Source organism: Miniopterus natalensis, chromosome 12, assembly GCF_054644295.1.
Source record: "Miniopterus natalensis isolate mMinNat1 chromosome 12, mMinNat1.hap1, whole genome shotgun sequence".
Lineage (NCBI taxonomy): Eukaryota > Metazoa > Chordata > Mammalia > Chiroptera > Miniopteridae > Miniopterus > Miniopterus natalensis.
This window is the reverse complement of record NC_142092.1, coordinates 7,295,483-7,310,592: the sequence shown is the minus strand read 5'-3', so window position 1 is coordinate 7,310,592 and position 15,110 is coordinate 7,295,483. Positions and strand designations below refer to the sequence as shown.

The 15,110-nt window shown below is 41.8% G+C and overlaps 1 protein-coding gene across 2 annotated transcripts in view; it reads right to left on the bottom strand.

The window, feature by feature from the left end:
* Positions 1-217: 217 nt before the first annotated feature.
* The window catches only part of FAM120A (family with sequence similarity 120 member A), a 96,523-nt gene continuing 81,630 nt past the window's right edge, over positions 218-15,110 (bottom strand). Inside the window, exons 13-18 of one of the 2 annotated variants that reach the window (XM_016214323.2) lie at positions 14,452-14,661; positions 12,586-12,769; positions 11,913-12,050; positions 9,716-9,857; positions 9,145-9,241; positions 218-2,116 (exon numbers count right to left, since the gene is read on the bottom strand). In XM_016214323.2, the coding sequence (XP_016069809.2) occupies positions 1,808-2,116; positions 9,145-9,241; positions 9,716-9,857; positions 11,913-12,050; positions 12,586-12,769; positions 14,452-14,661 (1,080 nt within the window). In that variant the 3' untranslated portion in view covers positions 218-1,807. The remainder of the gene's footprint in view (positions 2,117-9,144; positions 9,242-9,715; positions 9,858-11,912; positions 12,051-12,585; positions 12,770-14,451; positions 14,662-15,110) is intronic. The other variant, XM_016214324.2, reaches the window with a different exon arrangement.

Sequence of the window (15,110 nt, the reverse complement as noted above, 5' to 3'; positions counted from 1 at the left end):
TAAGCCTGCTCTCAGGTCTTTTTTGTAACTGAAACTCAGATCAGCATAATTTTCATATTAACCATGTATGTAAGTTTCTTTAGAGCTGGAAATCTGGAATTATTTGCAAAGGACAAAATATTTCTCAGTCTTATTTATTTGACCAAGTTCTTCAGTAGCTGTTTCAGTTTGAATTAAACCTCAGTAAAATACAAGGAATTTAAAAGCCACGCCATACTTTATACTAAAAGAATAAAGATTTTTATTAAGCATTGTAAGTTGCATTCAATAGCCTTCAATACACCACACCACAACCCATCTACAATCAGTCAAACCCAACAGCAGTTCATTCTTGCACAATCCATGAGTTAGGGCAAAACTCCCTTCAACTTACAGTAAGATCCTACTCAAGTCTTGCGGGCAGGGATTGGGGAATTACATCTCGTTTCTGATCACTAATGTGTGATGAAGAGCATCAGGAGAATTATATGAAAACGAATAAGAAGTGATTCTGATTTCAAAGTACATTGTTTGGAAACATTAACAAAAACATCAAAATGATATAAGTATACCTGCTTCTACTAAATTCTTGATGGGAAAGTTCTCAAGAACAAGCAATTTGTTTCCTGCTACAGAAGGGGGGTGGTGTTTTTTTTTTTAAAGATCAAAGGGATTTTTTTTTTTGTTTTTCACAGAATTTCATATTTTGCTAATATGAAGGCATAAAACAGCAACAAAGAACAATAATGCATACAGCAGTGAATACACCAGGGTAATGTTGATATTCGAAACAGCTAGATAATTTTGGGGTGTTTTAGAATAAATGCAACAGAGGTCAATAATCACAAAATTTTAAGGTTAGAGCAAGATCAGTCAATGACTAAACAGAGTTAACATCTTTTATAGGACTATTACTGATTATTAGCATTTTTGTTTTGCAAATGGGCACATACTGGTAAGAATGGAAGAAAGGACAATAACATGCATAATATTAACTACACACTTTAAAAATTATGAACCATGCAGAAGTTTAGCTCAAGTAGTAGCACTAATGGTCTACGTTCGATTCAAAACCACATAGTTCATTGATCACAGATGCATGGTATTTAAGTCACAAAAAGTTTCAGAACACATTGTATTGATTTTGAAAGGTCATTTGCATCTTCTATGATTTCAACTTTATCTCCATTTAACTTGCTTGTAAAGTATGTATGATGTACTGTATATTTAAAATCAGCAGAACGGCAATATTACTCTATAATTTTTTGTTTTGATAGTTGCACTTTTTCTTTTAACACAAAAGAACCACATCAACAGTGATGAAATTTAAGTAAGAAAGAAAAACTGTGGTTGTGCCTTATTTCTTTCATAATCATAAAATCAAAGCCTTAAACAAAGCTTTCTTGTGAACAGTAATGCAAAATCAAAGATAATGGCATACATATGGTGCCAGATGCTAAAAATGATATTTTAAGCTATATATACTTAAAGACTGCCAAAATTTGTTTTCTTTATAGTTCAAGAAACACAACTATAGGCTTTTGTCATAACCAGTTTAAACTTTGTGTGTACTTCATTTTAAGAGTGGGAGTCAAATGCTCTTCATTTTCTTTCTCTTTTTGTTTATTGTAGCATTTTGACTACAACTGGTTAAAACTAAAAATGTGTTTTTTAAATCTCTGATATCAAAGAGGGATCCGAATTTCCAAAGTCCTCATTTTTCTCTTACGGAAAGGAAAAAATGTACATAACTGTAGGCTCTCTTTCTCTCCAGATATTCCTAAATCCTTACCCTTCCAGCATCCTTCACCCTCTATAAAAAATAAGTTTATTCTTCTTGCTTTAAGACAGCTGCCTCCAGAGCATCAGCTCCACGGCAAGCACTGTCTGTGCTTAGTGCATTTAAGTGAGGATTTGTATTGCACGTCTTAGAGTCATTGTTCAAGGCACTTTCCGAGTGGCTGGGGGCCCTGGTGTCGCCTGCACTCCCATTCATCTGGGAAGCTGGCTTCTCAGCCACCGCTCCGTTTTCAGCCAGGGACCCGTCTGAAGAGATGGCAGAGGACTTGGATTCCCCGGATCTTGACTTCAGTTCTTTGGCCACTTCCTCTGCTGAAGCAGCATAAGGAGGCTTGCCCTGTTTCAAATGAATTACACAAGCAATTAGGCAGCTTTTGATAAACAGTGGGAAAGAGGGGTGCTGAGGCCTGATGGCGCTTGCTGCAGATTCAGGAATAGAATAGAGTGTATGTACTTTCCACTCTATACATTCTATTATATACTCCATATACTCTATAAGTCTGTATACACTCTGTACATTCTGTTATATACTCTACGTACATTCTCTACTCATTCTCTAACATAGTGTCTTTGCTTCTGATGGACCTTCATCTGGCAAAGGCTTCTCCTGTCTCAGCAGTTGCTCCTGTGTCCCTGTCCCTCAGCGTCCCTGTAGTTAATGTCCTGATGATGAGGGACATCCACCTGAAGAGCCCTATCTAATCCTTTTGTGTAACATCGAGTCATTTACAGTAAAAAACGCCCCTCAGTAAGTCTACTCTGAAGTTTCAGACTACACCTGTCCCCCATGACCACCAATGGCACACCTGCCCGTATGAGGCAGAGGGACGCCCATTTTTTCTGGGAAATGAAGGAATGATGCACTCTTTGCTGGGAAACCTCAGCAAGAACAAAGTTTGCACTGATAATCGCTACATGTGTTTGTGGCTTATCTCTTCTGAATGGGTCTCCCCCTTCTAACAGATTTAAAAACAATTCTCTGGAAAAAAATGAATGTTGAGACTGATTCAACACATTTCCTGAAAGATAAGGCCTCTCTGTAAGGAACCATGAAGAAAGATCTTTCAGTTGCTTACATCTTAGAGCATGGGTTTTTCAACCTGGCATCATGACACAGTGGACCTCATAATTCTGCCACGGGCCGTGTGGTGCACTGTAGGGTGTTGAGAAGCATTAATGGCCTCTGCCCACAGAAGCCCTCAGTACTTGCAGCCCAAGCTGTGACAATTAACCATGTCTCCAAATAAAGCCAGTGTCCCCTAGGGGTAACAGTGCCAGGGCTGAGACCCTCCGTCAGAGACTTGTTGCTGAAGAAAATATTGATGGTCTTCACCTTCAAATGGTCATTTTTCAGATGAGAAAACAGGCTCAGAACAGGTAAGCTGCTTATAGATCTTCCAGCTCCACATCCCACCCCCTTTCAACACAAGATGGCGATGCATCTAGTGCCTTCTAGTCCTTGCTACTCTGAGGTGTTTTCCCAGTTGAAGGTGAAGGCCACCTGCTCAGCCCAAATGGGGCTGAAGGTGCCCATCACCCTCACCTTAGGGATGCCTTCTCCTACACCAGTGGTCACCATGTTCCCCTTTGGGTTCCATGTCAGACACGGTCTTCTCATTTTAGTTTTCAATCCTAGACTTCAGAAACACTAATGTAAACTTTTCCAGAAGTCTATACTACTGTCATTTTCTTGGAACCTTGAAATAAATAATATAAAAATATAGGAGGAATAAAATATAGGAGGGCCAAGAAGGGGCAAAAAATAACACTGAAGATATCAAGTACATGCTTTCAAACCTCAAAGGAAAAAGTACACTCGCTGGACTAAACAAATACCTGCAGCGGTACTGCCAGTGGTGGGGAGCAGCCCCTCACACCTGCTGCAGGAACTGCATCAGGGGCCTCTTTACTAGGAGCCTCCCCACAGTTACTCTAGGGGGGTGAGGGGTATTCATGGAGGATGCAAGAGGAATGAGAAGGAAAGCCAGCTTGCACCTCTCTCTACAGCCATTCTTCCTGCAAGCCTGGGCCACTGTGAGGCGTCCCTGCCACCCAGTGACCACAAGCACAGGGCGGCACTGCCTCCCCTGCACACATCCTCTTAGGACTGGCCCCACCAGGATGGGAACAACGTAGACAGGAGGACAGGTCAGAAACTCTCAGGAGACAAGCTGCCCTTCATTATCTGTCCTCAAGATACAAGAATACTAATGTAACCTAAAACTAAGCACAGCAAGTACCAAGGTGAAGCACATGTGACGCCACTATAGAAAAATAAGGAATGGAGTAACATTCCTGTGGTCTATGAACTATGTCAGAAAGTATGTCCACAGAAGACCAAGACTGCTTCCTCTGATTTCAAAACGGGTTATGATAGGACAGGACGTACACCAATCACACCAAGAAAAGCTAGAAAGTGAGGCGACAGTCTTAGAGGAGAATTCAAAAGAAAAAGATTATTCGAATGACAAAGACTAGGAGAAATACACCAAATAAGCATCTTAATACCTGAAGAAAGTGAAAAGAAACAATTTTTAAGATCAGAGAGAAACAAAGATAGAGAAATGCAAATCAAAATTATGCTGAGCGAAATAAGCCAGGCAGAGAAAGATAAGTATCACGTGATCTCACTCATATGTGGAATCTAATGAACAAAATAAACTGACAAACAAAAACGATTCAGAGACATAGAAGCATGCAACAGACTGACGTATTTCAGGGCAGGAGGCAGGGGGGAGATTAACCAATGAACTTATATGCGTACATGCCTAGCGTGGGAAAGTGTGGGGAAGGCCTGGGGAGGGGGGGACAATATTGTGTGGGGAAGGCCTGGGGAGGGGGGGAGCAGGGTATAGAGGGTCAATGGGGTGAGGAGGTACGACGGACATCTGTAATACTTTCAACAAATTAAATAACTACATTTGATACTACCTCATACTACCTGAGACAGCTAAACTCGAAGACAAATAACAGAAAGTGTTGGTGAGAATGTGGAGAAACCAGAACTCTGACATTGCTGGTAGGAATGGAAAATGGCACAGCCACTTTGGAAAAACAGTTTGGTGGTTCCTCAATTAGTTAAACTGAACTACCATGTGAGAATTCATTCTTACCTATATAGCCAAGAGAATGCAAAACGTGTCCACACAAAACCTTGTCCATAATGACTCTAGTTAATAATATTCTGTTGTACAGGGTGGGGTAAAAGTGGGTTTATAGCTATGAGTATGCAAAATACAGTTTATTCTTGTATTATTACTTATATTATTTTCCATACGAACTATAAACCTACTTTTGCTCCTCCCTATATTTGAAGGTTGCTAAGAGAGTAGATCTTAAAAGTCCTCATCACAAAAAGAAACTTTTAAAATTATGTAAGTTTATGGATTTTAACTAGATTTAATGTGGTGATCATTTTGCAATGTATACAAATTATGTTGTATACCTGAAACTAATATAACGATTATATCTCAGTAAAACTGGAGGGAAAAAACTGAAATTATACACACACACACACACACACACATATCCATTCATAGCAGCATTATTCATAACAGCCCCAAGATAAAAACAACCTGAACGTCCATGAACTGATGAATGAATAAACCAAGTGTGGCCAATCCACACAATAGATCGTAACTCAACAAAGAAAAGGAATGAAGTGCTGGTATGTGCCACACATGCACTGACATGAAAGGTACAGAGAGTAAGTCCACCAAGACACAAAGCAGATATGTGGTGGTCAGGGGATAGGGGTGTGCAGGGCAGGGGATAGTGACTGCTCTTGAGTATGTGGTTTCTTCCTGGAGTGATGAATGTTCTGGAATTAGTGGTAACTACTGCATGACCTTGAGAATTGTACACTTTCAACAGGTGAATTTTATGTTTTGTGAGTTATATCAAAAAAAGAAAGGAAAAGAGAAAAAGAAATCAAGAGTGAAGACGGACCCAGAAGGACTAGGAAAACAGGAGCACCAGAGATTACAAGCAAAGAAAAAGCACAGAAATGAAAAACTGGTAATTCAAGAAAACTTCCTGATGCAAAACAAGATTTGAAACCGTGTTTAAAAGAGCGTGTCCAGTACTGAGTGCACTGACCCAGAGCAACCAGCAGCAGGGTGCATCACTAAACTTTGATAGAAAAACGGAAAACAATTTGGGCATTTAAGTCAAAACAGCAAATGGCTTTAAAGGGAAAGACAATTAGATTATCGGTCTTTGACAGCAAAGCTTTATGACAGAAGAGAATGACATAGATGTAAGATACTTAGGGAGGAAATGTGAGTCAATGTTTTCAAGAACAGACAGACATACCTTGCTTTACTGCTCTTTGCTTTACTGTGCTTCACAAATGTTACATTTTTACAAACTGAAGGCAAGACCCTCCACCAGCAAAAAGATTACAACTCTCTTTGTTGTGGTACTCACTTTACTGCAGTGGTCTGGAAACAAACCCACAATATCTCCAAGGTATCCCTATGTTAGGAAAACAACTTTTCAAACAGAGTATTTTTTCCAAAAGTCCTCCCTGAGGAATTGAGTCGAGAAATAGCCTCAGAGGGACAAAATGGACCTCCAGACATAGGCTGGTGAGGCCTGGGATGCAGAGATGTACAGAACCTAGACAAATGAGGCTAAAGGAAGAATGAAGCAGGTCACTGCTGTATGCTTGGACAATGCAGACAATTACAACACTGCTGTTGTTGCTTTTTTAATGCAAGAAATGGGATGGGGGAGGCATATACCAACATTTTACCTGTCCTCAGTGATGGTGCTGGTGATGGCAATATTAATGTTCTGAGCTGCCTGTGTGTACAACATAGGACATTCTAAGTTAATTATTCCCTGGGTTCTTAGGAACCAAGATCCTCAGGATGGAAGCATATGCAGATATAAACAGCAAAGGTTAAGTAAATTTCTGAGGTGGTAAATCTGAATTGAGTCAATATAAATAAACTCTTGAGGTTTTCACTGAAAAGAAAAAGGCAGCAGTATGCATGTATACATGTGTGCACACAGCATACATGATGTGCATACCATCCCCTCTAGCTCTTTTCTAGGAAAAACCCGTAAGTCATGACGTGGTGTGAAAAAAGGACATCCAGACAATGAAGAGGCCAAGTGAAAGCGCCTAGTCCTCAGTTTGAATTGGAAACACTGGTATGAGGACTCCATCTTAACAATATATATAGTAGAAAACATACGTGTGTGTGTGTGCATGTTCATGTATGAAGAAATGGAGCTGTGCTTGTGTACACAGAGCGCCAGGGACAGTGACCACCCCATGGCAGTCAGAGTGTATCAGTGCCTATACTATGGTCTTGAAAAGCTGTTTCCCACTGAAGAAACCAAGAAACTAAGAGAAGTGGCAGTTGCAGGTCCCCTGGGCTGGGTGACACCCTAGGAAGAAAGCTACCAAGGTCCTCATGTCACAGCTAAAGGGCCCAGCAGCCTAGTACAGGCAAGGTGACTGCAGCATCACATGCAGACCTTGCCTCTCCTGTAAGGGCTATAATACTCGAGCACCAGAAGCATCTATTTATAAAAATACTCCAATAAATAAAGAAAAATAAATAATGGGTTGAGAACATCTTTGTTCTGCCATCCCTAGTGAATGAATGAGTCTAGACACTGAGACACTAACAGGGTCCAACACACAAAAATAGACAAGCAGACATGAGAGCACGCAGCCGCAGGGACAAACCCGAAAACAAGGCAGCACCCAGACCCAGCTACCAGTGGGTAAGGAAGATGTAAGCAGAGCCGCACGGGAATGGCACTGAGCGCGTGCAGTGAATCCAGAGCTCTGTCAGGCTGTGCCTGGGCTGTGCTTCCACAGATGAAGTAAAGGACAAGAAAGGGAGGGAGGCTGAGAGACAGCAAGCAAAGAAAATGCACAAAACTACCGCGGCCAGGGACACCACACAGAACAATGAGACCACAGAGATGGCACGAGAGAACCGAGAACAGTTCTAGGTCATGGTTATTTAGGTGGAGGGAGGCACTGGGATACGGAGCAAGGGCTCTCTGTATGGCTGGTGGTGCTGTTCATCCAGTGACGGCACATGGCATTGCCTGATAGCTAATTAAGCTATACATCTGTTTGGTGTGGTTTTTGAGAATTTATTGGATTGTTAAATTAGAATTCCCTTATGCTGGGTCACAGATTCACTGTATGCACTAACTTCTATTAATTACCAGTAGCCTGCATATGCTAAGGTTTTCTGACTTACCTAAGAAAATTTTCAAAGTATGTATGTTTTATATTAAAATAAAGTGTTTAAACTATGTGGGGCCACAGTCTCTACCACCGGCTCAGGAAAAGGCCTCGTTATCCTCTAAGGATGAGAGTAACACAAGGGCCATTTTTACAGGAAGGGTTCTGGGAGGGAGCCACAACCTTATTGTGGCTCCCTGTTCTAGACGTGTTGAGAGGCTAAGATTGCCTTTGGTTCAAAATGCATCTCTGTAAAGGCAGAGGAAGGTCAGGGTGGGCCTGGGGGGGCGGGGAGGTCAGGAGCCAAGTCCCATCCCTTGCCGGATGCTGTGCTGGGAAGGGGCTGCCTGCGCCCCACTTTCAGGGAAGGGACTGCCTCTGTACTTAACTTGATGTATTTTATTGTAACAAGTGACCAAGGTGCTAAGATCACCTGGTAAAGGCAGTTTTATCTTCTGTTGGCCAATTAAGTTTCTAAATATGGTTTATTAATATGAGTAACAAGAGTGCATGCACTCCTCTTAATGTTTACATGAATAGCATCGGAATAAACTACATTTTGATTAAATGCTGTAATTCAAGAAGTGAGACAACATACTACAGTGTTAAAGCTGACTGATAACATTCTTAAGAGGAAATTCACCAGGATCCAGGTCCTATAATGGTATACACAAAGTGGAAGAAAGTTCTAGCTCTTTTCTGAAGATAAGCACATGATTTGTTTCCTCTTGGGCTAATCCTTTCATGGAGAAGTTAGTCAAGATGGTCCAGGAGGAGAAACAGACATACTGTTCTAGCACTAAAAGTCATGATTTTCTTTTTAAATCCTAAATGTTATTTACTTAATAATGTTTCCTAATATAAACACCCTGGATTTATGCTCCAATGTTCCTGGATTATGCTCAAAAAATTTATAATCCAATGTCCCTGGATTATGCTAAGTAAATTCCTATAAGCAGCTGTGAACCTGAGTACAAACCTCATGGAAATTATTTGAGGGACTTAACAGCTGGTGAGGACCATCAAGTTAGATGTTCCACAGAAACGTCCCAACCCCCTCCCCCCCTCCCCCCCCACAGTAAAACACTAGCCTGGAAGACAAGACCACCAGGAAGTGAACCAGCACTCACATTGTGTCATGTTATTACCTGAATCACACCCTGGTTTTTATAACCTCTGCCATAGTACCTCCCACCTCTTCCAAATGTTCTGATCACAGGGGTGGAAATAACTCCTCTTGGACGCCTGAAGAGTAAGGACAAAAGCAGAGAGACTTGACTCTGTTACAAACAGCATTTAAAACATTTAAAATAATATCAAATGGATTTAAAGGTTTCTAATCTTATGCTTACAGGAAGCATTGAGTTGATTAAATCATGGACATGCCAAAGATCAATTCCAAGGAATCAATCTTATTTTTTTGGTTCACATCCAGTGCATGCAATTTGAAAAATAATACACTTGAAAAATGCTACTGTTTTAAACATTATAAAATAGTTAATTGAATAAAGTGTGGATAATTACTTAATTTAAATAATTACATATATATAGTATATATGTATATAATGCAATACTATATAACCACTAAGAACATTACAAAGAAGAGTGTATTTAATGATATAAAAATGTTTCTAGTAAACTCATAACTGAAAAAAAGCAAGTAAGAGGCTGTTTTTTAGTTTATATAAATTAAATACATTTTCATTGTTTAGCACTTACCCTCTTGCTGGTCCTCCAACAGAAACGACCTGTAGGGGGAAAGGCCCACGGCCCCCGCGGCCCCTTCTGCTCCCAGCCCAGTGGCCGACCACGGTGCCAGCTATTTCTAGCTTTCCTCCCTGAGAAGGTATAGGTTGGATTCCTACACAAAAAAATAGACAAGAACAAAACAGCACCTTTACAATTCCAGAATTAAGAATGGGAAAGAAAAATAGGGAAGTGTTTTCTTTTCAGCTGTGGTCTATGCTTTGCATGAAGCCCTTCCTCTTGCTTTGTGAAGGCTTGTTTATTATATGGAATATCTATGTGCACACCGTTTGATTTTAATGGGTTTAACTGTTGTTACAAATACACCTGACAGTAAGACCAATGTGTTGGCTACTCAAAGAATCCATGACAACTGAAATAGGTTACAACTGAAGTGCAAGAGATGGAGCTACAGTCCATCATGTACTGTCCTGGGTGCAGATGGCACCGATTCTACATATTATCTTCTCTTTGGATAATAACTTCTAAGTTTACTACCTTAACCAAACATTATGGAAATTTATTAGATTGTTAAATTAGAATTCCCTTATGCTGGGTCGTGAATTTTCTGTACACACTAACTTCTATTAATTACCGGTAGCCTGCATATTCTAAGGTTTTCTGACTTACCAAAAAAAAAAAATCTCAAATAATTAACTGTTAGCAAAATTTCTGATAAAAACAAAACAGAAAAGACTCTCAAGCATCTTATTTTCTGGAAGATGGCTACACTAATAAACTCTCATCACCAAGGTGTTAGCCATGGTGATTTAGCAGCCAGGTGGTGCTGTCCAACAAAATCTATGACAAGTCTTGCGTTTTTTAGTGGCCACACCATAAAAATACAAAGAAACATGTGAAATAAGTATTAACAATATCTATTTTCTTTAACTGAATATATACAATATAATTTCAACATGTAATCAATATAAAAAACTATTGAGATATTTTGCATTTTTTTTTCTGTATTAAGTCTTTAAAACAAAGTGCACTTTTCACTTAGGACACAGCTCAGGTTGGATGAGTGATAGCTCAAGTGCTTGAGAGCCACCTGTGGCCAGTGGCTACTACCCTGGACAGTGCATATCTGAGTTCCAGGCACAAATTGGGGGAAGTTAGAATGCAGGCTCCTCTTGTCATTTTCACCCTAAGATTTCCCCGACCCCCATGCTCTACCCCAACTGCAGGCTAGCAGGAGATTCCAGGCCAGGGCTGTGAGGAGCTGAGCCAACTGTGAAGCAGAACACACCTCACTGTGTACCGCATGACAGAGGGACAGGAAGAAGAAAGCGCTGACAGCCAGGAGAACCTAGGGGAGGCAAGAAAGGGGCATGCAAGTCCAGTGGGGAGGGATAAATGCTCCTGCGGCCACAGAGGGGCTGCACTCATCTGTGAGAGTCTCACTGCTACATAAGATTTCTCTCACAAGCCTCTGTAAGCACCCAAGTAAATGAGCTGGGGAAACATTCCTGGTTCAAAGAAAAAGGCCTGCCTATCCTCAAAGTTACTTAACATATATCTGAATAACTTTGTAATGTAGACTCGATGGCCTGGTTTAAATCTGCAATCCCCAAATGCAGGACTTGTGACAAAGCCACAAGTCACAGGCTTCAAATTACAGCAAAATCACAAGACATTATTTCAAAACTAAATATTAAGATTTTTTTCTCCATTGTAAGCCTAATACAAGTGAGAAGAGAAGCAATGGGAATTTAAAATAAACAAACTGATTTATATATCTAATATCAGATGTTTCTTTTAAAATGTTTCAAACTGTGGTAAGTTTTTAGCCAGGAATTCAACTGTGGCCTTAAATCTTCTATACCTGCATACTCCTCTTTACCAAGACAGGCTGTCCGGGAATAAAGTGGGAAAGACATATCACTGGGTATTACTGGGCAACGGGTTCTGTCACAGGAGGCTAGAGGGCCAGGTGCACACAAATGCTGTGTATGGACACATGATAGCCCAGAAGGCAGGCAGAGATGGGCCACAGCAAAGCTGCTGCAGAGACCCGGGCAGACAGGGGCTGGGAAAGGAGCAGAAACAAATGCCAGGGCAGGGGCCCCATGGAAAGAATGTGCTGCTAGAGTCAGGACAGAAGAGGAGCCAGAGGAGCAGGGAAGCTGCTGGTGGGCAGAAGCTCTAGGAGGAGGCATGGCATAATTACCACCCTGCGACTTGCTAGTCCTGCTGCCGTCACTGCCTGAGAAGGCTCCACAGTGTCCTGCTGCCGTCGCCACGCGGAAGGCACGGTAAGCGCCTGTTGCTACAGTTTCCCCATAGGGGCCTCCAAAGCCACAGACTCCTGTGGGACCCGGGTGGAGAAAGATGGGAGAAGCCATGAGCAACCAGGTTCAGGGGAGAGTCCCCGGTGGGCTTTCAGGCAGAGTGATCCCCATTTCCTCCAGTTTTTGTTCTTATACCATCAACTGCCAGGGAGGGGTCTCCCAAACCCCTCTTGTCAACACCAGAACACTGACATGTCACCTTCAACGATACTAAAGGAGCCTCCTGCAACCAGGCACTATCACATGGCCCAGTCAGTGGCCTTAGCAGAGGAGGGCTCCCCTGACCTCACATGAGAGAAAATCTTAAATCATAGTATAAGCAGAGTTTTCAGCCATAATGGCTGATTTTAAAATCTCATCTCTGCCACAGTTTCTGTAGCTCCCTTTCTCAGAATCTCTTCTGGGATCAATTTGCTCCTTCCATAACTAAGCCTGACAGTTAATTACAAAGTCTCAACATGACAAGACATGGCCCACCAAGGCCCGCAAGCTGTGTGTGCGTCTGTCTTCCCACACCAGCAAGGCCCTACCTGCAGTGGTGGACATACTCACCTGCAAAGCCCCGCCCTCGGCCCTGAGCTGGGGGGACAGGCCCGAAGTGCCGTGGGTACACAGAAGTGGGGTAGAAAGGCAGCGCAGAGGGCGGTGGGAAGGGGAGCGGGAGGCTCTGCCGGGAGAAGTTCAGCCCTTCCAGGATGCTCTGCCGCATCTTTTCTACCTTGGCAGCTTGCTCAGCCTGCAAGTCAAGCACCAGCATGTGATTCACAAGGTTCCAGTTGAATTGGAATGAACAGAAAAGAAATGACATAGGTTGCTGTGCCATGTCTAGTTATTTACCCGGAAACAGGCAGTCTGCTCAGCAGTACTTGTTTGCAGATTACAAAGATGACGACAAGAGCAAAATTGCAAAAATAAGATACCTCTTAATCTCATAAACAAACATGAATTCCTACTGTCTGAGCATATCTTTAGGTGAGAACCATTTACCCTAAAAGCTATTACTGAAACTGTGGATTTCGCTCTCAAAATCAAAGGCTAAATCAAGACATCTCACCCACAGTTTTCCTTCCTTCCACTCACGCACTGCAGGATAGATGATGCCTAGTTCACATCTTTAAAGCTGACTTCCTGCCTCTTTAGTATTAGGTCAGGTATTCACTGCATTTTACAGATAGCGAACTGCAGTGCAGAGTGATAGAGGTTTCTTAAGGGAAGCCTAGAGCTCTCTCTCCAGGATGGGACCAGACCAGTCTGCAAAGCTGCTCTGAGAAGACTATTCTATCACTACATGTTCATTAGGTCATGAAAAACAACAGCCTGAACTGATGAGGAATATACAAATTGCCTGTTTCATTGACTTCAAGGCCAGTAGTGCTATACTGCAGCCCGAACGAAGCTCATTTAGCGACCCAAACATTCAACTGGAGTGCCTTGTGGACAACCAATCTTTAACCAGAATCTGAAAATCTGCTTACTCCGTAGTAAATCTGCATGCTTTGCAGTCTAAAGTTTAAAGGCTTGAAGCCAATCTGAGCCTCTTTTAGGCAATGGGACAAAATAACCCGATAACCTACTTCACTTTATTTTTAAACCAGAATTTAAAAAAGCAGAGCTGATCCTCATTGTTCATGAGCTCCACATCCGTGAATTCACCTACTTGCTAAAATGTACTGGTAACCCCAAATCAGTACTGTGGCATTCTCACGGTCATGTGCAGACATGCAGAGCAGGGGACACTTTGGGCTGCCAGCTGAGGTTGAAGAAGGTGACGCTGCCTTTTTGTCTCAGCTTTTCCACTACAAGCAAGTGTCCTGTTCGCCATCTACTTAGTGCCGTTTTAAAATTTTTTGTGGGTGACTTTGCTGTCTGACATGGCCCCAAGTACAGTGCTGAGTGCTGTCCATGTTCCTAAGTGCCAGGCTGTGATGTGCCTCATGGAGAAAATACATGTAGATGAGCTTTGTTCAGGCTGAGTTACAGCGCTGCTGGCCTGAGTTCAATGTGAGCGAATTAACAATGTATATTCAATAAGATGTCTTTAAACAGAAACACACATAAACAAGGTTATGTGTTGATTGGTTGACAAAGATATTGTGACCAGAGGATCAAAGGAACCTAACCTTGTATTTCTCCTAAGAAGTGAGGTGCAATATCTGCTAATACAATGCTTGAGACAAATTCATAGAACATAATTATGGTGATTAATGAATATTGAATGGACTGTGTATCTCATGGACACTGAATTGACATGACTCACACAAGGGGCTGTGCCCAATCTAAAACAGAATCCTGTTGCATGGGGTCATTACAAATTTGATATGAAAGATTACCAATTAGCCAGTGAGCGGTATTTCCCTCTGTTTAAAGGTGGCCAGATGCTCCTCCCCACCTCCACCAGACTGTGGTCCTGCAACTGACCTGACCATCACAGAGGTCGATGAGTGGGGTCTTTTCCCGGCTTGCTTTGAGGAGCTTGGACTGGAAGAGCTTCCCATCAAAATACATCCAAGGACAGCAGTGTTCCCAGGGCACAGGCTGGCCACATGCGTCGTTTGCAAACAGGGCCATGTCCACGCCACTCATGAAGAGAGCTGACAGCTGAATGCCTCGAGGGTCGAGGTTCTCAATCTTTAAATGGAAAAGAGTGATTTCTATGGAGTAAGAGTACTGCATTACCAAGTTGTTGCAATGTCTGACTACAATTCTCATGGTTAACCAGGACACCCCTCAACCAGACACCCTAAGCAAACCTGTTAACCAACACCATACAGTGACCTAGCACTGGCCCGTTTCAACACAACGACTTTTATGTTAGTTAACAAATTTAAATTTAAGAGACTGTTTTATAAACATACTGAAACATTTCAGTTTGGAATGTGTGAAGGTTATACAAGCATAAAATAATATTATATTAAGGTTGACACATGATAAAGTAACAAATTATTAATAGTCTCCTCAGCAGCTAAGAAGCCCACAATTCATTTATGAAATAAAATTTTACACTGCAGGTTCTATACACTGGTAATGCATTAATAGAAAGATTGTAAAAAGGAACACTCTAATAAAATTATGCATTT